At 49.1% G+C, this 26785-nt stretch overlaps 2 protein-coding genes across 3 annotated transcripts in view; one reads left to right on the forward strand and one right to left on the reverse strand.

Annotated features, from left to right (window-relative positions):
• On the forward strand, window positions 1–9454 carry ASB8 (ankyrin repeat and SOCS box containing 8). 2 transcript variants are annotated; one of them, XM_054012410.1, is made up of 4 exons: window positions 1–119; window positions 1683–1844; window positions 5879–5983; window positions 6751–9454. In XM_054012410.1, exons 2-4 carry the CDS (start codon window positions 1728–1730, stop codon window positions 7381–7383), a joined length of 855 nt encoding a protein of 284 aa, XP_053868385.1. In that variant the 5' UTR covers window positions 1–119; window positions 1683–1727; the 3' UTR covers window positions 7384–9454. The 2 variants fall into 2 exon arrangements, with proteins under 2 accessions (XP_053868385.1, XP_053868386.1); XM_054012411.1 differs by lacking the exons at window positions 1–119; window positions 1683–1844 and adding an exon at window positions 2356–2527.
• A 3090-nt stretch (window positions 9455–12544) lies between these two features.
• Window positions 12545–26785, reverse strand: part of PFKM (phosphofructokinase, muscle) — a 55667-nt gene continuing 41426 nt past the window's right edge. The window contains exons 15-23 of the mRNA XM_054012740.1: window positions 26554–26624; window positions 25379–25466; window positions 24099–24251; window positions 19716–19880; window positions 18427–18488; window positions 17477–17588; window positions 16748–16847; window positions 14132–14237; window positions 12545–13169 (exon numbers count right to left, since the gene is read on the reverse strand). Of these exons, the coding sequence (XP_053868715.1) occupies window positions 13022–13169; window positions 14132–14237; window positions 16748–16847; window positions 17477–17588; window positions 18427–18488; window positions 19716–19880; window positions 24099–24251; window positions 25379–25466; window positions 26554–26624 (1005 nt within the window). The 3' untranslated portion in view covers window positions 12545–13021. The remainder of the gene's footprint in view (window positions 13170–14131; window positions 14238–16747; window positions 16848–17476; window positions 17589–18426; window positions 18489–19715; window positions 19881–24098; window positions 24252–25378; window positions 25467–26553; window positions 26625–26785) is intronic.

A 26785-nucleotide genomic window follows, 5' to 3' on the forward strand; every position in this document is an offset into this window, starting at 1 on the left:
GTTTCGTCATTGCCTCAATCGAGTTGTCTTCCCTTCCGACCGATGAGTTTCCGCCTCCGGTTGGCGACAGCGGGACCCACTTCCCCTATGTGCGGGGCTCGGCGGCGCTGTCGGGGTTGGTGAGTGAGGCCAGGCCCCGCCTCCCCCCTCCCCGCACTGCCCCGCCCCCTTCCCCCCACTGCCCCGTCACCCCCCCGTCCTCCCCTCCCCCCACTGCCCCGTCACCCCCCCGTCACCCCCTCCCCGCACTGCCCCGCCCCCTTCCCCCCACTGCCCCGTCACCCCCCCCGTCCTCCCCTCCCCCCACTGCCCCGTCACCCCCCCGTCACCCCCTCCCCGCACTGCCCCGCCCCCTTCCCCCCACTGCCCCGTCACCCCCCCGTCCTCCCCTCCCCCCACTGCCCCGTCACCCCCCCGTCACCCCCTCCCCGCACTGCCCCGCCCCCTTCCCCCCACTGCCCCGTCACCCCCCCGTCACCCCCTCCCCGCACTGCCCCGCCCCCTTCCCCCCACTGCCCCGTCACCCCCCCGTCCTCCCCTCCCCCCACTGCCCCGTCGGTCCCCCCGTCACCCCCTCCCCCCACTGCCTCCTCCCCCCCCCGTCCTCCCCTCCCCCCACTGCCCCGCCCCCTTCCCCCCACTGCCCCGTCACCCCCCCGTCACCCCCTCCCCCCACTGCCTCCTCCCCCCCCGTCCTCCCCTCCCCCCACTGCCCCGCCCCCTTCCCCCCACTGCCCCGTCACCCCCCCGTCCTCCCCTCCCCCCACTGCCCCGTCGGTCCCCCTGTCACCCCCCCGTCATCCCCTCCCCCCACTGCCCCATCGGTCCCCCTGTCACCCCTCCCCCCAATGCCTGTCACCCCCCCATCATCCCCACCCCTGCCTGTCTCCTCCTCCCCCTGCCTCCCATCACCCTTTCTTTATCTTCCTCTGCTGTTCCCCTTTCCTTCCCCCCTCCCCCCAGCCAGGCCCTACTTGTTCCCTCCCTTCCCCCGTTGGCCCCTTTGACCATCACCCCCCCCCCCAACCCCCACAGACTAGTGTCGGGTGAAGGCAGGGGTGTGTGTGTGTGTGAGAGAGAGAGAGAGAGAGAGAGATTAAGGGCTCACGCTGGAAAGTGTCACTCACTTGTGGTGTCCTTTCACTTGCTGCACGATGCCATGATTCCTAGTTGCCGGGTGTGCTGCGGGCTGCTATGAAGTTATAGATCCTGCCTCAGAGAGCTACCTGCCATCAGAGGAAGGAGGTTGGGGGAGATGGTAGGACTGGAAGCTTTTTAGGGCAGGGGCTGTAATTTTGCTCTGTATTTTACAGTATCTAGCACAATGGGGTCCTGGGGCCCCTAGGCACTACAGTAATACAAATGACCAGTAAGTGTCTTTGGCTTTAAAAAAACTGCAAACATAGGAAGGTCACAGACATGCAGTTGTTCAAATTCAGGGATTAAAAGTATCTTTGTCTGAAGGGGAAACGTCCGTTAGTTTTGAAGCTTTTAAAAAAGAATCGCAGAAAGAGAGCAAATATCGTTGATATAAATGCTGTTAGGAAATGGAGTGGAGTCTGGCCAATCTCATGGGCAGACCGAGTCGTCTTACTGAGATGAATAATGCTTGGTGTGTGGCTTGCAGGGGGGGCGGGGGGGGTGGAGAAATAATTTGTTTAAAACTTTTGTTTTCTTTCCAGGCGGTTTAGAGCATGTGAATTAACTGAAGGAGCTTGAGTTCCAGTATGTGGTATATTATGCAGAGCATTCAGAGTAAATACTCCTTGTCAGAGCGGTTGATCCGGACTATAACAGCCATACGATCTTTTCCACATGATAATGTTGAAGATCTTATCAGCAGGGTACGTAAATGCTATGTTGCTTTAGTGTTGTGTTTTGAAAGCTTGTGCTTCTCTATCTGTATATCTCTAGCTCATCTAATGTATGTATGTATGTATGTATCAATGAGAGGCACCGGTGGCTAGGGCATAAACCTGGCTTTATTTCTGGCTCTCCCACTGTTGTGTGACCTGGGGCAAGTCGCTTACCCTCTCTGTGCTTCTTTCTCCCCTCATTCTTTGTCTTGTCTGTCTAGATTCAGGGCAGAGACTGTCCCACTATGTCTTTACGGTGTCCAGAGCAGCAGAGCTCTGATTTTGTTTGGGATCTGCAAGTACTGTGGTAACAGAGGTAATGTATAGCTTGATTGGGTGGCTAGGCGGATATCAAGTCATACTGCCATATCAAAATGCTGAAGCTGAGAACTTACACACACAATTCAGGGAAATTATAGAGGTAAGGTTCACGCAACAAATTTAACTCTGCTCCATTGTGTCTAATTCTCAGCGCCCCATAATTATGTTGCAGAGCTCGTCCAGATCTTCCACCCTAGAAATCCTCTTCTGTTGATCTGTATCTCACCTCTGAGTGAAACTGCTTCCCTAAGGGCAAAGGTACTATGAAGATGGATGCTATATAAAGACCTTCACAGAGGAGAATTTGTAAACAAAGGGTTCAGACAGCCCTTTCCAAATCCTGCATGGAGGTACTAAAACAAGGGATTGTAGCAGGCAATTTGCAGCCCTGCCATGCATAGGCGCCAACTTTCTCCGGTGCCGGTGGGTGCTCGTGCCCCCCCACCCCAACTCCACCCTTTCTCCACCTCCTTCCCCGCCCCCATTCTAACCTCTTCCTGCCCCTATTGGACCCCTTCCCCAAATCCTCACCCCGGAGCACCCACGGAGTCGGCGCCTATGTCTCATGTGGATGAGAAGCCGGCTTGTAACTGGCGTTTACCTTAACCTGTCAGAGAATGCAGCCTCTGGCAGGAGGCAGAAGACGCTTTGTCTTCTGAGCTACATGCTACTCTTGTTGCATTTGGTTTCTTTATTACATGTATCACTGGGCCAATACAGTTAGTTATTGAACACTTTCTGTTCTAGCCTCTGGTTTCACACCGTCATATTGCCAATCTGAAGCGTTCAAAAGTCATGATTCAGGTTTCCAAAAATAGACATTTTTTTTTAAAAAAAATTGGGGTGGTTTTTTTTTTTTTTTTTTTTTTGGTGCCTTTCAGCCTGGAGGGGTATATTTTTCAAGCTTTTTCTCCATAACTGTGAGGGCTAGAAACATTTCTTTTAAGAAAAGCTGAGAGTCTCACATAATTACAGGGCCCCGGGAGGTGGAGCTTTAAGAAAAACACCAACTAACGTGAGAACTTGCGATTTAAAAACGAGCTTTATCTCCGATTGCTATTGTCAGTGATAAATACCATCATTCTGAAATATCTGCCCCCGGGTAAGATAACCGGGGAAGCATTCCCGATCCAGTGCGTTTGATCAAAATATTCAAATAACGGAATGCAGTATGGTATGGATTGTAATTCATTCTATTTAACGTAATAAAAACGTGCAGCTTTTTCCCTGTCATTTTGGGCTGCTGCAGAAGTTTGGTCGGTGTGTGTGTGTTGGGGGAGACTTAGAGAGAATACGAAGGGCACTTAGAAATGTATCAGGAAATGGAGGGGTGTGGAAGGAATATGAGTCAGCCATCTAATCAATGAGATGGAGAAGAATCTTTCTGCCAAGCAGACTCCTACACACCACCAGCAATTACTTTTCTCCAGCATTGATCAATGGGAATGTCATGTATCAGAGGGGTAGCCGTGTTAGTCTGTATCCACAAAAACAACGAGAAGTCCGGTGGTCCTTAAAGACTAACAGATTTATTTCGGCATATGCTTTCGTGGGTAAAAAACCCCACTTCTTCAGATGCACCTAACGCCATTTGACAGAGGCCACGATGTAAAATGGGCCGGAATAGATGCATTTACTAATGCCATTCGCTGTTCCCTGTTTTTTACCCACGAAATGCCCAAATAAATCTGTTAGTCTTTAAGGACCACCGGACTCCTCGCTGTTTTTTTGGGAATGTCATGTCACTTCTGGCTCCGTGGGAGAAGCGGAGAAAATTGTGTGTGCGCGTGTGGGGGGCTGTTTAGTTATGTTATAAGTGATCCAGAACAAGGCACCTAGAACTGAGATTCTGCATGTTGTTCAAACGCTTCAATGTCAAACTCTTCCAAACCTTAGTCTTAAAATTAAACTGTAAAATAGGCTCCGCCCACGGCGAAGGAAGAGGCTAAGCACTTGTCAGAGTTTCAGATTACTCACTCACTGGTAAAATGGCAGAGGGTCCAGATTAGCCTTGACTGATTCAGGCAGTTGCTGGGCTATATTAATCCCCAGGGATTTCGAGGTTAAGGAAGCCCAGCAGAAGTGCCATAAATCAGCTTGGTGATTAAGGAAGCCTTTTGAAGTGGGCAGAATCCCTGGCTTCATGCAGTGTATTCTGTAGCTGAACCGTGCTTCAGAATCATACAGGTGCAGGACACACCTTAGCCTGAGATTAGCTGGGAGGCAGCTGCGTTATATAAGTTTGTTTGCCAGTGCTAATGTGGCAGATCCTTGGATGCTGCTGGCAAACGGCTGCCAGTGAGCAGGTGCAGTATTGAAAAGTAGGAACGGGGCCCACCCCTGCCTTTTGCCAGAGCCCCTTTTAAATGAACAGAAGGCCAGACTCTGTATATGGAACCAGAGGCTTGTCTCTATAAAACAGGGCGATCCAGGAATAGAATTTGGGGCTGCAACTGAACTTGTCAAGGGTTAACTAACTTGCTGGCAGCTTTCTCAGTGTCCAATGAAATTGCCACCAACGATTCTTGAGTCCGAAGGAAACGTCAGCTGATACAAGTTGCTTGCCCGTGTTTGTTTGGAAGATGGCTCATATACCAGTTGTGACTGACACGGAGCTGATATGTAATAATGTTATTAACACTGTACGTGACCGGTCAGAGGGGAAGTTATTGTATAGCACATTATTAGAATTTCCTGGGTGATCGTATTGATCTAACTTATATTGGGGGTAGCGCAATGTTTGTGTTATGCCTGTAACGCTCAAATTCAGTGGTGTTTGTGCATGAGCGCACAGCTAAGAACTCCCAAGTGCACACTCTAAAGACAATGGGGCAAGCCGCTAGCTTCAAGGATCCTGTCTCCAACAAGTTGCAGACCTTGTTTTGCCGGAACTGGAAGTTGCCCATTACAAAAGGTTAAGCTAGACCTGTGTATACTCTGTTTTATTGTTTTAAAGATGTTTTCTCTAGAACGCTCTTGTTTTAAGTAAATGATACTTCGCTTTAAGGAGGCTGTGTGGTCACTGGCTAGCACTATTGGTGTCCTGAAGGGAACAGAACTGCAGCGTCTGAGCCCAAGTCAGACCTGCTGAGACAACCATGGTTAGTACCAGGAGACTGGGACCCAGGGCCTGCTCTGAGAGTAGGAGAATCGTATGACTCCATCCTCAGCCAGGTGACTGCTAGAGGCCTGAGGGTGGGGGGTGCATTCAACAGGATCGGATGATGATAGAGGTTCAGTGCTCCTGCTAACTGTGACACCAGTGGCTAGTGATCAAGGGTTATTAGGGCCATGGGTTGCTGAACTTTGTCCTCGGCTTAAGATAAGGGCAGCTCTTAGGATGGGGGAGAGAACTCCTCTTCAGAGCCAGTAGCAACAAAGGGGAGTAAATTACAAAGGCACTGATAGAAGTTGCAAGATTTAGCTGTGGCCTGGATGTGAGGATCTAGACAGTGGTCCGAGTTGCAGGTTCTAATACAAAAAATTACCTATTACTCATGAATGTAATATGCTTGGAACATCTGTTTAGAAACACTTTATAATAAGGTTCCATTGATACTGTAACCATCTCATTATGTAGCATCCGGTGTGGGAATCTCTCCTGTTTAACTGGTATGTGTATGCGACAGAGGCCATGATGTAAAATGGGCCGGAATAGATGCATTTACTAACACCATTCGCTATTCCCTGTTTTTCCTCAGGGAGCCGACGTTAACTGTATGCACGGCATTCTGAAGCCGCTACACTGCGCTTGTATGGTTGCCGATGCGGATTGTGTTGAACTACTGCTGCAAAAAGGAGCGGAGGTAAAAGGGTTTAAAAAACATTCCTTTAAACTGGATACAGGAGAGCCATTCAGTTGGGAGCTGATGCAGCCACAGTAAAGACGCTCTGTAGTTTGAAAGAAAATCAACTTGCAGCCAAACTATTAAAAAAAACCTTCGGTCTTGGCGTGCGTCTAGTTCTCAATGAACCATAGTTACTGTACCATGATCTTGAAAGGATGTATTTTAACTATAAAGGTTTAAAGTTGTGTAGATGTACAGCACTTGTATATAGTTCAGTGACTTGTATTAACGGCATCAGCCTTATGCCCTAGTCTGGCAAATGTGCACTTACAGAGCTGCACAGCTGATGTTACACAGTTCGGAAAGTCTTTCCTTACCTTTTTTGGGAGCGTGTGTCTGCAGTTTGACTGAGAGAGAGAGAGAGAGAGAGAGACACGCGCACACACACCCCATTTGGGGAGGAAGGAGGTTTTGTGGCTAATGCCTAGGATGGGGTGTTTGAAGATCTAGGTTAGGTTATTGACTTTAGCACAAGCTTCCTGTGTGATCTTGGGCAAGTCACTGACCCCCCTGTGCCTGAGTTTCCTTTTCTGTAAAACAGAGGTGAAAATTCCTATGTTGTCAGAGTATTGCAATACAGAGTTAATGCTGCGTAAAACTGGTAAAACTCTCACCAACTTCAGTGGGAGCAGAGTTATGTTAATGCCGAGTGTTCTGCAAATCCCACTCAAAGATCTGTTAATCCGTAATATCCATCTCCCAAGAATCTATTCCTGTCTCTGCAGGTCAACGCCCTTGACGGGTACAACCGAACAGCCCTTCATTATGCAGCAGAAAAAGATGAGACCTGCGTTGAGATCCTCTTAGAATACGGCGCAAACCCCAGTGCGCTGGATGGGAACAAGGACACGCCCCTCCATTGGGCTGCCTTTAAAAACAATGCAGAGTGCGTCCGAACGCTTTTGGAGAACGGCGCCTTGGTTAATGCTCGGGATTATAATGACGACACACCCCTGAGCTGGGCTGCCATGAAGGGGAACCTAGAGAGCGTGAGCATACTCCTGGATTTCGGAGCGGAGGTCAGGGTGGTTAATTTGAAAGGCCAGACGCCGATATCTAGGCTGGTTGCGTTGTTGGTCAGAGGACTTGGTACCGAGCGAGAAGATTCTTGCTTTGATCTTCTTCACAGAGCTATTGGACACTTCGATTTAAGAAAAAATGGTAATATGCCCAGGGAGGTTATGAGAGATCAGCAGCTGTGTGAAAAACTGACCCTGCTCTGCTCCGCCCCAGGTACCTTAAAGACACTGTCTCGCTATGCCCTGCGGCGTAGCCTGGGAGTCCAGTTCCTGCCAGATGCAGTGAAGGAGCTTCCTTTGCCTGAGTCCCTGAAAGAATATCTGTTGCTCCTTAGATAAGCAAGCGGTAAAATTCTAGGGGATTCTGTGCTTGATTCACTGCTCCCCATTCCTTATGCTTTATGGGGATGCCAGTAACATAACTAGATTTGTGACTCGATCCGTGACATCACAGACACTGGGTTCCTCCTCCTCGCTCTGATGGTCAAGCTGATGACCAGTCACCATCCAAGATTACTCCAGGTTCTAGGGCTCCCTCTCCTGTCTCACCCAGAGCACCATACAGGACGGTGACCTCCATGGTGGCAGCTGGCACTACTGATGGCTTAAAAGGTGTGTGTGTGGGGAAATACTTGTGCTGTTTCTTCCTGCACGGACCTGTTCCCCATCTCCAGCCTCTGGATTTCTCTCCGAGTTCAGTACCAAGCCACCAGCCGTCTCACAAGACATTGCTGAACAGAATCCGTCACCTTCCCTGCCACAGAGAGACAAATTATCATCCTGCTTTCTGGAGACTAGGTGGGCTAGATGCCTTCTCAATTAGGTGTGGAGAGCAGGCAAGGGGGATGTATTCCTGTTGGAAGGAATTAAGTACGAGAGGGAGTCTTGGAGCATGGGAAAATCCCACATGGTTGCTCTTGCCTCTTGGAGGAAGTGAGCTGGTGCCAGTCAGCTTCTGTGCTGTCTCGACGGAGTCAACCAGGCAGAAAGCAGGACTCCCGCTTGCAGACTTGTTAGTTTTAGTGGTAGCTCCCACCCCAAGCACACGTATTCAGTTTGTATTTTTTCATAGACCTTGGAAGGAGAGCTCCTTCCTACAGAGTGTTGGTATCTCTAATCAATGCTTTCCGCACTGCACCTCCCCAAGCCTAAAGCACAGCACCCAGCTCTCTGGATGGAGGGAGTCATGAACCGAGTCATGAGCAGAGATGGAGAACTGTAGGGAAGGTAAGCCCTGTCTGGAGAGAGACCGGTTTTTCCTTCACAACATGCACTGGGAGATTTCCCTCTCCCCACTTATTATTTCTAAAATGCATCAGCTCTTAATTGTGGGGGAAGGAGATATTTGAAACGTGTTCCTAACAACGCAGACGTTTTCCGAGAGCAGGGTGGGGTGGGCGTGTGACTCCTTGGTGCTCCCGTAGCACCAGTAAGAGAGGTCTCCCGGCTCACTACTGCTGCGGAATCGGTAAGGAAAGAGTATCGGCCAACACTGCTGCTGGGATCTAGCAGCACTTTCCGGAGCACTGAACTGCATCGTCTCTGGCTGATTTCAGAAAGGCGCCAGTGGAGCTGTCCTTGCCCACGACTGCAGTAACGGTGGCTATTAAGCAGTGCTGTGTGGGTATGATTGTAGGGCTGGGGAGGGGGAGGTATTAAAGTGGGGAGAGTTATGGGATTCTTACAATATAAAGGATGCGCCCTCTCGAAAATACAATCAGCAACAACCACACTCTGTCCTAATGAACAGCCCCTCTCAAAATCCTGCACTTCAAATGGTTCAAGTCCTCTGGTGAAAGAACTAGACGCCAAAGTGCAGTGCGAGTCTGCTCCATGGTGAGGGCTTTTCTCTGCTTCAGGAGATCACCCTGCTGAGAACATGCTTTTCGCATCTCCCAGTGGTGGTGGTGCCCTGCCCTACTGATCTCCAGTCCTGCCTGGTGTGAATGTACTCTGGAGCGATGGGAGGGGTTCCCAGCTTGTAATCCTAGGCACTTGATTTCTGTGACATATTCACTCTCACTAACACGTTTGAAGGTGTTTTGGTTAAAGTCTGGCACTTGGTTTTACGCTATCCCACGTGCCATTTCACTGATTTTTTTGAGGGCAGCGTGTGAGAGCTTGCAACACTTTCAGGAGGGAGAACTGATCAATTCCTCAGGCAGTGCCCCGTTTTTAACAAGATTCTGTTTTCAATGGGGGCGTTCCCTGAAACACAGAGTGACAACATCCAATAGGGAGAATGTTCCAAAATAGGAAAAGGGGCTGTTGGAAAGGGCTTCTGTATATAAAACTCTGCCGGGAACCATGAAACACTCCCCCACCACTTCTGGTTTCTGTAGTGATTTGTCTTGTTGCTCTCTGTATTTTATAGTTACAAAAATAAACCACTCACGACCAGCTCTAAGCAGCTCCTTCTGTGCTAGCTATCTTTTCACTGATGCTGTCTGGGTACTTTGGGATTCTCTCCCTATTAAATTGGCTTTGTTACTCAGGCCTGGTCTACGCTACAGAGTAGTGCCATACATGGACCTAACGGTAAGTGTCTACGCTAAAATGTTGCTCCCGCCAATGTAACGCACCCAATACACCGACCTAATAACTCCACCTCCACGAGAAGCGTAGCGCTTAAATCGATGTAGTGAGGTTGACGCAGTGAAAGTGTAGGCGCTGCATTGCTTACATTGCCTGTTGCCCCATGGGGTTGACAGCTGGAGCCCCGCCACCCACTGAGGGAAGGAGATTCTGAGCCTGGCCTGCTGCCCGGTGAGGGATGGAGGGGGTTGGGGGGAGGGGAGCCCAAGCCTGGGCTACCTCCTGGTGAGGGATTGGGGTGGGAGAGGAGAGTCAGTTAAATCCATGCGTGTGCTCCTGGTGAGGACGCACACCACTGACCGAAGGAGCTAGTGTGGACCTTAAAAATCGAATGAACTACTGCGGTGGCTGTATATCGACTTCATTGTGTAGTGTAGACGTGCCCTGAGACTCTTCACAAATCCTTTTGCTGTTCTGGCAACGAGCGCCGCATTTCTAGGAGAGCGAGGTCAGCTGTAAAATGACTGCTCTCCGAGGAGTTCTCATGGAGAAACACAGCGAAGAGCAGGCTGCCTGCAAAAACTTTCTGAGCCTTACTCTTAGCGAGCTGCAGAAAGGTGGCTCGGCACATGGGGATGCTTAGGAGAATGAGTGACTGTCCAGATCCCAGCCAGTCCTTTAAGGAATAACTCAGTGTCTCCTTGTTGCTTTCTCTCCAGCCATTCCAGTGACGTTCACTTGGTCTCATTGATATTTGTGCTTTAATCCTTCTTTCCCCTTCTCGGTGACTCTGAGGTCCCCAGTCTACATTATACCTCCTCCAGCTGTTCTCTTCAAACAAGCCCGCTCTTGTATCTACCATCCTTAAACCACTTGCTCCAGGATCCCTTCCCATCTCCGGAAACTGCTCTCTTCTGGTGTCTCTACTCCATTCCTTAACCAGCTGCGTTCAGCGGTGTGGCTGCCGCTGATGCGCCCAGGATCAGACTAGAATTAGTTCAGTGCTAAAGAGATGTGCTACAAGACCCTTCTCGTTACGCCGGTCTCCTTGCGAATATGAAGCTGGACGGTAGACCAGCAATGTTCTAAGAACCTCCCAGAGTTTTGCCCTATTTGGGAAGCAGCTGAAAATGGAGGGGAAGCCTTTGCCCTTTGGATGATGGGACCTGATGGTTCTCAGTATGTCACAGGGTATTTAGCTACTGGTCAGAAGAGACATGAGGGCCATCAGCTTAGCTAGTGCCAGGAGAAGCCAACCTCGGAGCTGGTTGAAAAAGGGTAAGTGTGTTTTGGGAAAATCTTTTTTGGGGAGAGGAACCCCAATTTGTTGTTTCGGTGGGAAATATTCCACTTGTCTTAAACAAAACAAAACTAAAGTGAGTGAGGAAAAAGCTGACAGACATCTTTTTCTGGAGGGGAGTTTTTGTTTTGTTTACTCTTTTCTAGAAAAACTTATTTTAAGAAACAGACCCTAGTTCACCCTGGAAAAAAAAATTCAAAATTTTTGTTTTGAAATTCTTGTAAAAATTGAGCAGGGGGGAGAAATTTCCACCGTCTCTCCTCTTCAGCCTGAATTTCGATCCTCCGGCCCCTCCAGAGACCAGGATTCTCTTCCTGAGGAGGGCTTGTTTAGCGCAACTGTTGGCATTTGTCTAGGGTGACCAGATGTCCTGATTTTATAGGGACAGTCCTGATTTTGGGGTTTTTTCCTTACATAGGCTCCTATTACGTGCCCCCTCCCCCACCCCGTCCTGATTTTTCACACTTGCTGTCTGGTCACCCTACATTTGTCCAGGTATCTGACCCGTTAGCACCTCCCCTGCAGTGTGACCTTTCAAATGAAGGTATTAGCAGCAGTGCTCATGTGAGCCTCCACTGCCCATGGAGGGGATAAAGGGCTTGAATTCACGTGTGTGTGACAAAGCTGGTAGAGATGGTATCTGTAACATTCTTTGGCTCAGCTCCTGGGAACTACCGGCTGCTGTGTGTTGTGATATGGAATTGTCATCCTGGAGGGGGAGGGATCATGGTTGGGCGGCATTATAGGCTAGGGGACTAGGACTCACGCCAGGTCTCCATTAGATACTTTTGCCAGCATAGCAATGTTGGTTAGGGGAGTGACTCTCTTTTGGTGACCTTTCTATACCGGCAAAAGCCCTAATGTAGATGCAGGGATAACAGCATAAAAGTGCTTTTGCTGGCATAGTTTATCTCACTCGAGGAGCTAGCCCAGCGCCAGCCAGTATGAGATGCATCTGCACAAGGAAGGTTTGCCAGGACAGCTATACAGGTAATCCTTTACTAGTGTAGACTAGGCTTCTGGAGAGCTGCATTCTCACCTCTGCGACTGGGTGACCTAGTCGACCCTGGGCCTCTGTTTCCCCAGCTAGGGGGCTCATAGTTCTGTGCTGCAGAAGGGTGTTGAGGATAAATTCCACTAGAGAAGGTGAGGTGCTCAGATACAGTGCTATGTGAAGCATCCAGCTAGCTGGACGTGAACAGATGGTCCCTAGAGTGTGTTCGAACAGTGGCATTCATAGTGCATTGATCGGTTAAGTATTCGGGCATGGGTTTGATTGAAGTAGCTTGCTAGAAAAGCGGGATGCTGAAGTAGAATCCCACCCAGACCCTGCGTACATACTCCAGTAGCGAGCTCATATCCCCGCCATGGCTACATTGCTGCTTTAGCAAGCGATCTCGGGGATGCCTACATGGGCTGCAGTCCACACCTCTGACTGATTTCAGCGTAGACAGACCCTTATAAGCTCTTTGGGGAAGGGAGTGTTGTTTTGTTGTGTATTTGTACAGCACCTAACACAGTGAGGTCCGATCCGTGACTGGGGCTCCTAGGTGCTACCGTACTATAAATTAATAACATGATTCAGATAGGTTGATGCAGGCAACTCCCTGGTCAAACGATTCCTGTTCATTCAAGTGTCTGGAGAAGTTAAAACCAGAGAGGTGCTCTAGTAATTCTACCCATAGCGTTTATTCTCATTTCGCTGGCACTTCCTGCCATAACATGAGTCAGTTCAGAAACACGGAGGGTTTCTTTTAAAACCGTTACATAAATTAGACTCTAACATTTAAAAATAATTAACTTGGATGTAAAAGAAGCCTGATCAACGCATCCATTTAAACTATCCTGTGGAAGCTAAATCAGCCCCAGAAAGTGCATTTCAAAACTGTTTTTTAACCAGTAAATTAGGCAGTTATATATACCAGGATATTGCATTGCCGTCCTGTAAGTGGTGTGTCTTGTTTTCATACACACACGTGGCTGACTGCAGCCCCAACTACTGTATAAATGCTAGACTGCTGCATGCTGACCTGGGGACGTGAGCTAAAACAGTGAGAACTTTATTTCAGAGGTCCCTGATGCCAAAAGCTATTTTCAGAGGCAGATCTGCTCTTGTTCCGGCTGTGTTGCCTCGCCAGAGGTTCAGATGTTGGCTTCCGCAGGCACCACCTTGTGCGTGATGTGTTCCAGGTGGGCTTTCTCGGAGGTATCCAAGTCGGCCTTGTATTTGGCCAGAATCTTTAAGATTGGACGAAGTTTTAGCCACCACTGTTGTTTGGGGAGGCGGTGCCTGTTGGGGAGAAAGGAATGTATATTGTGAAAACCATTCCCGAACATGGGACACACATTAGGCATGTCGCTTGATGCGTTACTGGAAGGTGCTCAGATACTCTGAGCATGGTAGGGGAACCTACAGAGAAAAGAAAAGAATTGTGATCAGCAGCGACTTTTTAATCCTCGCCTCTGTATCACACAGGCATACGCAGGCTGCTGCTCGTTCATGTGCTAATATACTTTAGAAAAGATTTAGAGGAGTTACCAGGAAGGTCAAAGCAATGATCCCCACCCAGGGGCTGGGTGAGCTACTGCTCCCACAGGAAATAACTCTGGGAGCAGGCAGGCAAGCGTTGATTTTATTAATAGATTTCAAGGTCAGATGGGACCTCTCACAGGTGATTCCTTCTGTGAGCCTGTCGTTTCTGGTTGAGTTAGAGCATCACGTTTAGGAAGATCCCCAGTCCTGGATTTTAAAGACTCCACATGAGAGAGGATCTGCTGTGTCCCTTGGGAGGCTGTTCCCATTGTTTAATTACTCTGGTTTAAGGCACACGTTTTTTATTTCCAGCCATGTGATTTTTATCTAGCTTCAACTTCCAGCGGCTGGGGCTTGTTACTCCTTTGTCTGCTGGATTCAAAAGCCCTTCTTCACGCTGATAGTGGTCTTTACGGCACAACTGCTCTGTACCCTTACTCTGTCTTCTCCCGTCGGTTTCTTAAATGAGTTGAGCAGCAGGGCTTCCACCACTTCTCTTGGGATGCTATTCTGCACGCTGAGAGCGCTCCCCAGTTGGAAGACTTACCTGATGTTCAGCCTATGATATTCCTGTGTCCTAATTAGAGACCAGCCCTCTACAACCTCCCTCCTTGCTTCCTAACCCTTTCAAATGTTGTTTTCATATCCTCCCTTGCTTGTCAATTCATCACCAGTGTGGTAGATGCACAGGAAAGGGGGAGAATATTTGGAAAACCTACTCAAAATCTGTCTGTTCTTCGAGTTCGGCGAGTGGCTGGAAGACGAGACTCCGTCTGCGCATGCCCAGGAGGCAGGCTGAATCCGCGGTGTTGGCAAAGATACGACCTGCAAGGAATTGGAGTGAAACCATCTTAGTACTTCAGTACCCAGCCCTCCAGTTCATCTGCTGCAGCTCGCTGATTCTGTGCCCAACTGCATGTGCAGAGGAGGCAAAAACCTGGACAAGGAGGCAGAGAACAAAGCAAGGCAGCCTGAGGCCACCCTCAAATGTGACAGTGAGGCCTCTTGCTGAATGCTATGGGATTGCACAGTCCCCTGAGCCATTCATTCTGCCTGGAAACAGGTTCCACCCTGCCTACTGATTGCATGGCGCGAATATCCCTGAGGACATGAGGATTCTGAAATCTGTATGTTCCTGGAGACTGACGCTAGGTGAATTCAAAGTAAGTGAAAAGCACAACTGGATGCAAGGATCGTTCCTCCTCACCGCATTTGGTGACCTTAGCGGCCCCGGCAATTCATTTCTAACCACCTCCTCACGCGCTAAGCTGCCCGCTGCTCCACGTTCTGTAATAATGCCTACCTCTTTTCATCAGTAGATCTCAAAGCGCTTTACAAAGGTCAGTTTTGTTATCCCCATTATACAGATGGGGAAACTGAAGCACAGAGAGGGGATGTGACGTGTTCCAGGTCACCCAACAGGTGCCCCCATATTTCCGGAGTCTGCCCAATGCTCTAGTCTCTAGGCCACACTGTTTTGGTACCGTAAGCCTCATCCCAGCCTCTGTTAGGTCTCTGCTCAGCAGTTTTTGAACAGCCAAATTCTCTTCTCCCCCAAATGTACCCTAGGTGTCTGTGACTCAAGCTCTTGCAGTTCCTAGGGCCAGCGCTAGTCCTAGCGCTTGTACCCGCGTCTGTGTTTCTCCCCGCCCCTCCAGCTGCTCTCCCACAGTCTGAAATACCCTCCTTGCCTGTGAAAAACCAGGTCCTAAATGCGCTGCGTTAGGGTTACCCCCTTTGTGAAAATGCACTGAGAACTTACAGTTCTCAACCTCTGCCACTAGGTGGCAGCAGCGCCTTCACCCACTATGCTGTAAATGCAACACTCACCCACCTTGTCTCAAATATCCTGGGACCCACACAGCTAGGGCAACACTGCAGGCTGCCCCCAAGCAGCTGGCAGAGAAGCACCAGCCCCAGTGTGGATTGCCAATAGGGTGACCAGATGTCCCGATTTTTATAGGGACAGTCCTGATATTTGGGCTTTTTTTTATATGGGCTCCTATTACCCCCCCCACCCCCGTCCCGATTTTTCACACTTGCTATCTGGTCACCCTAATTGCCAAGTGCTTTTAAATCTTTGCCTTTCACCCCTGATTTAATCATCCATTTTAATCTTACTTTGCATTTGTACTTTTTAGTTATTTTCCTTTAAAAAACCTGATTCTCATTAGTTGATAACTACATAGAATCATAGAATATCAGGGTTGGAAGGGACCTCAGGAGATCATCTAGTCCAACCCCCTGCTCAAAGCAGGACTTAAGCCCAGACAGATTTTTACCCCAGATCCCTAAATGGCCCCCTCAAGGATTGAACTCAAAACCCTGGGTTTAGCAGGCCAATGCTCAAACCACTGAGCTATCTCTACATGTTGGTTTGTGACCCAATACAGCCTTTTCACTACATTTGGTGCTTCTTTTTCCTAACCAGGAAGCTGTAGTGTCTATTAGCTTAACATATATTTATTCAGATTCTTATTCAGGGCACCAGGTGGGCGATAGGAGACCAATCTTCCATCGACCTTGCACTGTCGGGGATTAGGTCGACTTAACTATGTCTCTTGGGGTATGGATTTTTCATACCTGAGAGGTCGTTCTGCCGATACAACTTTTCAGTTGTCCTTCAAGATTTTAGAGCCAGTAGATCTCATCCTCTCACCTCATTTAGATGGAAATAGAGTAACCACATGTCCCAATTTTATAGGGACAGTCCCTATATCTGGAGCTTTGTCCTATATAGGCCACGGCACCTATTACCCCCCCCACCTCCTGTCCCGATTTTTCACACTTGCTGTCTGGTCACCCTAGATGGAAAGAGGAAAACAAACTTTCCTGCTTTTTTCAACTCCCAATCAGTTCCTCAACTTCAGACGAACTAATCATGGAGCTGAACTAGTTGAATAAACTGAATTGAAGAAAATAGACTCTCTGCGCTTGCAGCAGAGGCCGTTGCTGTTAAAAGCTGGTTTAGCACATCAGCAAACTCTAGTTCCAGGTGCTTTCCCCCCATTCAGTGGTTTGACTTTCTTTAAAACTTCGACAGCAATCATGTACTGTTTGAATATTTTTTATTTAATTTAAATGTTTTTAAAAGATTATAATAAGTTTAGGCCTCAGGTAGGTTGTTAAATTTGAAATTAATTTGAAAGAAAAATGGATTTAATTTCAATAACAAATCCCATTTAAATAAAAATCAGATTTTTTAAAATCAATTTTTATCCACCCGTGAATGTAGCCGGGAAAGCATGTGACGTGCACCAACTACTGCACAGAAAGGTAGGTGGATGGCTCTGCCTGGGCCATAGGGTCTCTTCCTACTGTGATGTGTAACCTACCATGCCTGGAGTATTCCTTGATTTTTCCGGTGAGCCATGCCACAGACTTCGCACCCATCTTAGTTCCAAAGTTCCTGTCGAAGGGAGTCGGCGTCCCACCCTGCCATTCGCACCGAGAGAGTCAGTTTGGTTTCAGGCAAGAAGAGTCATGACAACAGGGAGAACTCGCTGCCTTTCAACGGGATACCTGGCGCATCACCGACCCGGAAGGCAGAAAAAATCGTACAAGGGCTATTGCTTCTGGACACTGTACCAACCCCAAATTCCAGCACCTGTGATCAACACCAAGACCCCCGGCACTTGGCCCAGCAAGGCGATTCCCATCTAGAACTGTTCGCTCCCACCAGAGGATTTGGGAGCCCAGAAGAGCTGCTATTGGCTCTTTAAGGTGGTGTTGCTGGAAGCCAATCCAACTGCTGCTTTCCAGAGGTTTGGGTCACTTGGATGAAGCAATAGGGCAGAGGAAAGATGGTACTGAAGTGAGAAGGGCTTTGCTGTCTAGAGGAGAGCGGCCTCTGTTATTTAGCGTATTATAATGGCCCTGACTGAGATCCGGGCTCCATTGTGCCGAGCGGTACCGAGACAGGCCCTGGCATGAAGAGCTCAAAGGGCCAGGACAAGGTCACTCACCAGCCGAGTGGCAAAGCTGGGACCAGAACTCGGGTCTCCTGAGTCCCCGTCTAGTGCCCCATCCACTAGGCCACACTACCTCACCAGCTTCGTGTGTACCTGCTGCATGTGTCCCAGGACGTTCTTCCTGCTCTCGAAGATGCCTTTCCCTTCCTCCGAATACAGGTTGAAGATGAAGTCGGTGGTGTAGTTTTCATTGCACTTCTCATTCCTGTGAGAACAAACACGAAAGCCCAAGTGAACGAGGGGTGGACACGACAGACAGAGACTGGATACTCAAGTAAGTGGCTTTAAAGCATTGGGTGACTGGGGAAAAACTGGGGCAGGAAGGAAATTTCACAAAGAGAGAAATATAGACTGATGAGGTGGAGCTGGATGGCAGCTCAGGGTCAGCCCTTTGGAAGTAGGATGGGCCTGTATTGCCTACGGTTTTCATTTGTGAGTGCGGCTGGAAGGTTTTTTTTACCGTTATGCCAGGGCATGTCATGCAGGGAGATGAGCAGATCTTTTCCCTAGACAGATCTGGAGAACATTCCCAAAATTACTAAATGCCATTGAAAGTCAATGGCACCTGCGTTTCTAAGGCCCAGATCCTCAGAGGTATTTAGGTGCCTAATTCCTGTTGAAATCAAAGAGCACCTAAAAACCTTTGCGGATCTGGGCCTAAGTGGTTTAGGTGCTTTTGAAAAATGTTGCCTTCTAGCTTATTGCACCAGGATTCTGATTGCTGTCCCCATCCCCTCATAGCACCATTGTTAATACAGGCTGTGGAATATACATCCCATGTAAGAGGCATCCACCATAATATGGACTATCTAAAGCTGTTCATGGAAAAGTGCTTTACGAGAGGGGAAAGTCTCATCCCTGGGGTACAGCTGAGGAAATTGCTAGACAGAGAAGCAAGTGACTTGCCCTAAGTCAGCCAGCAGGGCTCTGGCAAAGCCAGGAACAGAACCCAGGTCTCCTAAGTCCTGGTCCAGCACTTCAGCCACTGGCCCCTGCTGCAGCCTGTGACTGTCCCCAGCCTGACTTGTTTTGATGCTGGTTACCTCAACACCAGGCCTCTCTTCACTGTGGTCTTCATTTTCTCACACAGATGCTCGACGTTAACCTGTTAACGTAGGAAAAGAGCAGGAGGCTTCTTAGATTCCTGTGAATTTTTTTAAGCAAATCCAGATATTTTAAAAGCAAATGTTTAAAGGAGTAAATGCAAATCCCCATCTCGGGGGGCGGGAAAGCATCTCCGGTCAGTCAATAAAGCTCAGCAAAGCTAACTAGGCTGCAGAAATGCCTGTGTGATGTAAACCTAGACTACAGCAATTGAGGGTTCAGAACTGCCATTGATTTTAATGGGACGTTACAGCCAATGGCAAAACAGTGGTGCCTGCATGGAGGAGTAGATGCCCCTAGCCCCAGCGCTGGGTGAGATCCTTCAGCCTGTGGGATGCAGGAGGTCAGAGGAGATGAAGAATGGCCCCTTCAGGCCTTAGAGTCTACGGGCCAGCTTCTCGTTCGCACTGTTATTGTTTGATAGACCAGGATCCCATTGTGCTAGCCGCTGTATGGACACAGGCCAAAAAGCCAGTCCAGGCTCCAAAGTGCTCACGAGCTCCAGGCCTCCAGTTCCTTTGTGTTGCCGGAGCCGTGGGAACGGGCATTGGTGTAAGTAAGACCCAGGCCCTCCGAAAGCCGGAATAACTCCACTGCAGCCCAGGGCCTTGCTCTGGATTTAGATCAGGGTCACTGAGAGCAACATTTGCTCCCTGGCCTGACACGAGCCTTTCCAGCAGGAAGTGGGACAAGTCCGTCCACACCGACCTCCGTGGGATCCCGGGACACTGAGACCCTCCGATTAGTTTGCATCTCTGCCCTCCGGGATACGGGCCAAGGGCTGAATTAAGCAGGCACTGCTCCATTGCCTTTGGTGGACTTGCACTTGTTTCTGCTAGGGGTGAACTTGCCTTGAAGTCTCTGGAATGCCATGCCCCTGAGTGGCTCGTCAGCAGTGGGGAACAAACCTGGGGTCTCTTGACCGCGAGACTTCACTGGCTGAGCTAAAAAGTCCATCGCTCTTAGCCAAGTCTGTAGCAGGCTCATCAACCTATATGTGGTGCTATCCCATCCACCACTCGAGGGAGAGCAGAGCACCACACTGAATGGGGGTGGGTCAGACCATCAGGCCCTGTTGGTTCTCAGTACTAAACCCACTGCGCTTTCAGCTGCAGCTCCATGCCTGTCCAGTGGACTCCAGGTGAAGAAGTCTATGTATAGTGTACTTGTGTTGTCTACTTGAGCACAGGGGAACAGAAGAGTTGGTTGTAGGTAAAGAGACTCTCACCTGTAAGTCGCGGATGGTGAAGGGATCTTCAAAAATATAAGCCGCGTCCGCTCCTGAAGCCAGGCCTGCCATGGTGGCCAGGTAGCCGCAGTACCCTCCCATGGTCTCGATGATGAACACCCGCCTCTTGGTGCCGGCTGCAGATTGTTTGATACGGTCACAGGTCTGGGGAGGGGATAGGAACAAGATTTACTTAGAGCCGCTTAATAAAGGAGATCAAGGCTGGGGTGATATGAATGAGGGTTAAAAACCTACTCTGGAGGTGTGGGGACGGGGCATGTCTGTGAAACACCCAGTGAAATCTTTCATTGGAAGCGAGGTAGAGAGACTTGCCCACTCGCCCCAGAGCAGGAAGGTTTGTGGAGCAGAAGGACTCTCTCTTTAATAGCAGCGAGGTTGTAGTGTAGTTCTCTGTTAACTGCAGAATTCCACAATGCCTCAGATTCACTGGGATCTTGTTCTGCTGGGGTGACTTTGAGAACCTGGGCCAAGCAGGCAGTGGTAGCAGATAACAGGGCCCCTGCGGTGGGGGGGTGTCACAGTAGAGTTTAGGGGTGGATTGGCACCTTGCAATCCAGCCTGAGTTATAGTGGCAGCATGTGGTTGCACCGGCCCAGGGACAGGGTAGGACGTGAACTGAGACTGAGCATAGCAGTTCAGTCACTGCTTCACCATCTCTCCGTGGGAGGGGAGTTAGCTGCCAACCCTTTTCCTGGCATAGCTTACGCCTTCCTCCACGTGGGCACAGCTGCGTCGGCTGGCGCATTGGGAGGGAGGGGCACTGCTTTGGCTCCGCCCACCCGGCAAAGCAAGGGGATTAGCAGCCCAAAGGCCGCGCTCTTCTTTGCCCAGTGTCTGGCAATCATGGTATCCCGTGCAGGGGAAGTGGGCTCCTCATGAGCATACAAGAAGGCTCATAACTGAGGCCTTAGAAAGATGCAGCTGTTACGGATCAACTCATGTACATTTTATATTTGCAGTGGTGCTGAAAACGCTTTTTACAGAACAACACAAACAGTGCTCGGAAATTTGACTGTAATGTAGCCAGGAGCTGGGCAGTGGATCAATCTAATGGATTCGGCCCTCAGAAGAGAAATATACAAATCAGGTCATTGCTAGAGTTCGTTGGGGGGTGGGGGTGGGGGAGGGGGAGGTGGAGGTGGAGGGAGAAACTTTTGAGGTTTTTTTCATGTTCAGTTAGAAATTTTGAGAAATTTTGTAAACTTGAAATTTCAATAAACAAATAAATTCAACCTCCTCTATAATTTCATCAACGTTTTTTCCTGATTCCCCCTCCCTGAGATTTTTAAGGCAAGAAGGAATCTTTGTGATCATAGAATATCAGGGTTGGAAGGGGCCTCAGGAGATCATCTAGTCCAACCTCCTGCTCAAAGCAGGACCAACCCCAACTAAGTCATCCCAGCCAGGACTTTATCAAGCCTGACCTTAAAAACCTTTAAGGAAGGAGATTCCACCACCTCCCTAGGTAACCCATTCCAGTGCTTCACCACCCTCCTAGTGAAATAGTGTTTCCTAATATCCAACCTAAACCTCCTCTACTGCAACTTGAGACCATTACTCCTTGTTCTGTCATCTGCTACCACTGAGAACAGTCTAGATCCATCCTCTCTGGAACCCCCTTTCAGGTAGTTGAAAGCAGCTATCAAATCCCCCCTCATTCTTCTCTTCTGCAGACTAAACAATCCCAGTTCCCTCAGCCTCTCCTCATAAGTCGTGCTCCAGCCCCCTAATCATTTTTGTTGCCCTCTGTTGGACTCTTTCCAATTTTTCCACATCCTTCTCGTAGTGTGGAGCCTAAAACTGGACACAGTACTCCAGATGAGGCTCACCAATGCTGAATAGAGGGGAATGATCACTTCCCTCAATCTGCTGGCAATGCCCCTACTTATACAGCCCAAAATGCTGTTAGCCTTCTTGGCAACAAGGGCACACTGTTAACTCATATCCAGCTTCTCGTCCACCGTAACCCCTAGATCCTTTTCTGCAGAACTGCTGCGTAGCCACTCGATCCCTAGTCTGTGGCAGTGCATGGGATTCTTCCGTCCTAAGTGCAGGACTCTGCACTTGTCCTTGTTGAACCTCATCAGATTTCTTTTGGCCCAATCCTCTAATTTGTCTAGGTCCCTCTGAATCCTATCCCTACCCTCCAGTGTATCTATCACTCCTCCTAGTTTAATGTCATCTGCAAACTTGCTGAGGGTGCAGTCCACACCATCCTCCAGATCATTAATGAAGATATTGAATAAAACCGGCCGCAGGACCGACCCTTGGGGCACTCCGCTTGATACTGGTTGCCAGCTAGACATGGAGCCATTGATCACTACCCGTTGAGCCTGACGATCTAGCCAGCTTTCTATCCACCTTATAGTCCATTCATCCAGCCCATACTTCTTTAACTTGCTGGCAAGAATACTGTGGGAGACCATATCAAAAGCTTTGCTCAAGTCAAGGAATAACACGTCCACTGCTTTCCCCTCATCCACAGACCCAGTTATCTTGACATAGAAGGCAATTAGGTTAGTCAGGCATGACTTGCCCTTGGTGAATCCATGCTGACTGTTCCTGATCACTTTCCCCTCCTCTAAGTGCTTCAGAATTGATTCCTTGAGGACCTGCTCCATGACTTTTCCAGGGACTGAGGTGAGGCTGACTGGCCTGTAGTTCCCTGGATCCTCCTCCTTCCCTTTTTTAAAGATGGGCACTACATTAGCCTTTTTCCTGTCATCCAGGACCTCCCCTGATCACCATGAGTTTTCAAAGATAATGGCTAATGGCTCCACAATCACATCCACCAACTCCTTTAGCACCCTCAGATGCAGCGCATCCGGCCCCATGGACTTGTGTTCATTCAGCTTTTCTAAATAGTCCTGAACCACTTCTTTCTCCACAGAGGGCTGGTCACCTCCTCCCCATGCTGTGCTGCCCAGTGCAGTAGTCTGGGAGCTGACCTTGTTCGTGAAGACAGGGGCAAAAAAAGCATTGAGTACATTAGCTTTTTCCACATCCTCTGTCACTAGGTTGCCTCCCTCATTCAGTAAGGGGCCCACACTTTCCTTGACTTCATCTCTGACCTCCTGCCTAAAACAGGCCAGAAAACCTCACCCAATAATTCCTGCATCAAGCCCATAACTTCTGCTTGAGCTATAGCATATTTGAAGGGGATGTCTACACCGCAGATGGGAGATGTAATTCCTAGCTCGGGTAGAAGTACATGCGTTAGTTTGGCTGGAGATCCTAGCTATGTATTCGGCCAGCTAACTGAACTGCTGTGACCAACTGCCATTTGCTGCACTAGCTTGACACCCCCCCAGCTGCTGTGTAGATGTACTCAAAGACTTCCAGGGTTGGAGAATCCACCACTTCCATTGGTAGGGAGAACAATCGAGATGGTCGGGGTCAAACTTCAAAACATTCCACCCTGCTCTGGTAACTAGAATAGCACTAAAACCATTGTTCAACTCTTGAATGAAATACGACAGATGTCTCCAAAAGAAAATTTCATAGGAAAAAATATTTATATTTAGTTAAGGTTGCTTTAATAAAAATTTTAAAAATAACCAAGGTATTGCCTTAATATCTGGGAAATATACAGGTAAGGAATTGTGAAGTAATTTCCTTTCTACATAAAGAAATATTTCAATCTTTTCCAGCAATTCTACCTTTCATTTTTACCTCATTACACACTTCCTTTACCGACACTAATAACTTTCAATATATTTTTAACCTTTACTATGGACTTGTTGCTGATCTTTATATAACAAAGACAGTAAACATTTGTATTCCTTTTGAGAATTGGTAAGAACATAACATAAGTGGCGCCACCCCGCTTAGCCCCCCACCAAGTTTTAGTCAGGGGTATATAGTAAAGGCATGGACAGGTCACAGGCCGTGAATTTTTGTTTACGGTCCGTGACCTATCCATGACTTTTACTAAAAATACCTGTGACTAAAACAGCCTCATTTCTAGTGATAGATTCAAGGAGCTCAAGTATTTAGCTTAACAAAGAGAAAGTTAAGGGGTGGCTTGATCACAGTCTGGTACCTAGATGGGGAACAAAAACTTGCTAATGGGCTCTTCAGTCTAGCAGACAAAGATCTAACAAGATCCAGTGCAAATTAGACTACAACTAGGCTCATATTTGTAAGTGTAATTAACCCCTGGAACAATTTACCAAGGGTCGTGGCGAATTCTCCATCACCCTCTAGTTCAAACAGCAGGTACTTCCAGGAAGTTCTCTGGCGTGTTATGCAGGAAGTCAGAGGAGATGATCACAGTGGTCCCTTATGGCTTTTGAATCTACAAATCATGCTACTAGTGGACTGGGGGTTTCCATAGCAGGAAGAAGATTTCAAATGCTTTACCGTGGTGATAGTATTGAGGGCGGTGTCTGCTCCGATGCTGAAGTCCGAGCCGGGGACGTTGTTGGACACGGTGGCTGGAATAACACACACCGGGATACAGAGCTCTTCGTATTTGCCACGACCTTCCACGAGCTCTAAGCTCCCAGTGAAAGCCTACGGGATGTCCGGAAGAAAGGGAGAGCAGCATTGAAAAGTCCTGGGTTTGCTTCTGGCTGGGGCCACATTCACCTCTAGGGGCAGGGAGGATGGTGACTGAGTTGGAAGCTTTTCCTAACACTCAGTAGTTTGGTAACATCATCCTGGCCCCACTGAAGATGGGTGTTTTGCCATGGACTTCAATGGGGCCAGGATTTCCCTTGGTGCTGCATCTGGAAAACGGTCAGCGTGAAGATAGGATTAATCGTACTCAGAATGAGACAGTTAGGTATTTATTATTTGTATTATCACAGAGCCTGGAATCTCCAGTCATGGATCAGGTGGTAGGCACGGTACACAGAAAGGACAGGAAGGGTATTCTGCTGGGTCTAAGGCCTTTTGGGGTGGGATCAAGATTGGTTCCATTTGATTCAGGGTGGGGTAGCAGTGGCCCTGTGGGATGCTCCCCCCAATACCCTAAAAGCTTGAAGCCAGGCAGCGTGTCCAGCAGGTGCCCAGTGTGTTGTTTTGCACAGAGGGGCAAAGAACTGACACCAGTGCCCTGCATCTACCATGAGAACTTTGCTGAAGATCGCCCAGCGTCCCACACAAACACATTCTGGGCCTCTCGGAAATGGAGAACCCAGGAGCTTTATGATCCAACTCCAGCAATGCCACCCAGACACCTAGTGAGGGGAACCAGCCATACTAGGAAGCCGTAGGGAATGGAACCCTGACAGATCCCCTGAGCCTGGGGAAGGAAAAAGAAATGGGCCTGGAAGGGATCAGCCCACAAGTTGAGTTCCTTAATGCCCTGGTGACTGGAGCCCCAGAGGCTGAGCCCCGCTCTGGATGAGACTCAGCACTCAGGCTGCATTGGGATGATCTTTGCTCCTGAGTCACCACAGGAGATTTCCAACATTTTCAAGGCATTGACAGGCCTGAAACGGTCAAGTTCCTCCAGTAACGACCCCCTATTCTTGGTGAGCATCTTTGCACCCGGCCAAGCAGCTGGCCTCATGTCCCCCAGGATTCAGATCTCCTCTGGGGTGTTCTGTGGGTGGAGAAAGGTGGCTGGCCCCCCGCTACCCCACAGGCCCCAGGTTCTAAGCCTGTAAAGACTCACTGCAGCCTGCCCGACTCACCTCAAAGCCCCCGATGACGATCAGCCCGTGAATGTTAAAATTGCTGATGGTGGCGCTGATTTCCTCCAAGTATTTCTTAGGCAGAGTCCTGTTGGAGGCAGAAATGCCAGAAAAAGCATCAATGCACCCCCCTGGGCCTGTAGAGTCCCTGGATGTGGAGAGCACCGAGTCTGGCGTGGAGGGAGATGGCACAAGAGGAATTTGCTGGGAGGACACAGGGGGACGGGGCTCAATTTGCTGAATGCAAGGAAGAGACTGGATCCATTTGCAAGCTCCAGACTAGTTAAGGGCTTAACAGATTTGCCATCTGATCGTTGCAACGGTTGCTTCAATCTCCTCCATCGAATGCACGTTTGTGTGATCACGTCAATATCCCCCCCATCCCCCAACACATCATTCATGGCATCCTGCTGTGTTTTAGAACAGGGATGTTCTCTCCGGGCTCAGGATACCATCAAGCAGCTCTCGCTTTCCGTGAGAAGCCACGGAAAGACAAAAAGTAAAAAGTAACTGAAATGAGCGGCTTAGAATGGCAGGGCCATCTCGGCTTCCGCTTGCTACAGCATCGCTATGGAAACATGCGGGCCACAATCCTGCACTGCCCCAAGTGACAGCTGGTTGCAGCTCCCTGATCTCCAGTCACCTGGGCCTGGCAGAAGGAAGAGCTGCTTGAGGGGCTAATTTAACTTCCGCCACTGGTGTAAGCTTCATGGCGGAGATTACGTCAGTGGTAAAGATCAGCTCCATCATGGCTCCTTTTCACTCAGGCTAAGGACGCGCCTGGGCGAATTCTCCAGTCTGTATCTCTGGTTGGTTTCAGTCTGTGCTGCACATGTTATTTATGTGTGTTACGTAGCACCTAGGAGCCCCGTCATGGCCCAGGACCTTACTGTGCTAGGCGCTGTACAAACACAGCAAAGACAGTTTCTGCCCCAAGGAGTTTAAGTGATTTCTACGTACTTGGTGGACCAGAGAATGTGGCCCCTGAGACCTAATCTCCAGAGCACCTGCAGTGAACGCTGATTTCACCTGGAGTTGCAGCAGGTGGTGCCACACGTCTGAAAATCAGGCCTGCGATGACGCTGATCAAAGCATGTGTTTGATACCACTCTGGTAATAGTATCTTGAAGGACACGCAGGTAGCTAGCTAGAGGAAGAATGCGTTAGTGGGTTACCTTTTTGTGCCAAGTTTCGATCCACCAAGCCCAGTCCAGCCACCTACGCCTCCCCAGCCAATCTCTTCCACCTGGTGAAAAGGGAAGAGAAGAAAGGAGTTACGAAGAGTGGGGCTATTTGATTTGCCAGTAACAATGGAGGGAACAATTTCCCTACATGGAAACAAGGTGGGGACAGTGGAAGTGACTCACGATGGGAAACTGCACCTACTGAGCCCAAAGCACATCTTGA

This window comes from Malaclemys terrapin, chromosome 23 (genome assembly GCF_027887155.1).
Source record: "Malaclemys terrapin pileata isolate rMalTer1 chromosome 23, rMalTer1.hap1, whole genome shotgun sequence".
Taxonomy (NCBI): domain Eukaryota; kingdom Metazoa; phylum Chordata; order Testudines; family Emydidae; genus Malaclemys; species Malaclemys terrapin.

What these genes read in the sequence shown, in the direction of transcription:
- ASB8 (XM_054012410.1), top strand. Translation starts at nt 1,728, where the DNA reads ATGTGGTATATTATGCAGAGCATTCAGAGTAAATACTCCTTGTCAGAG. An exon ending in TTGAAGATCTTATCAGCAGG is followed by an intron (nt 1,845 to 5,878) that starts GTACGTAAATGC and finishes GTTTTTCCTCAG; the next exon opens with GGAGCCGACGTTAACTGTAT. An exon ending in TGCTGCAAAAAGGAGCGGAG is followed by an intron (nt 5,984 to 6,750) that starts GTAAAAGGGTTT and finishes CTGTCTCTGCAG; the next exon opens with GTCAACGCCCTTGACGGGTA.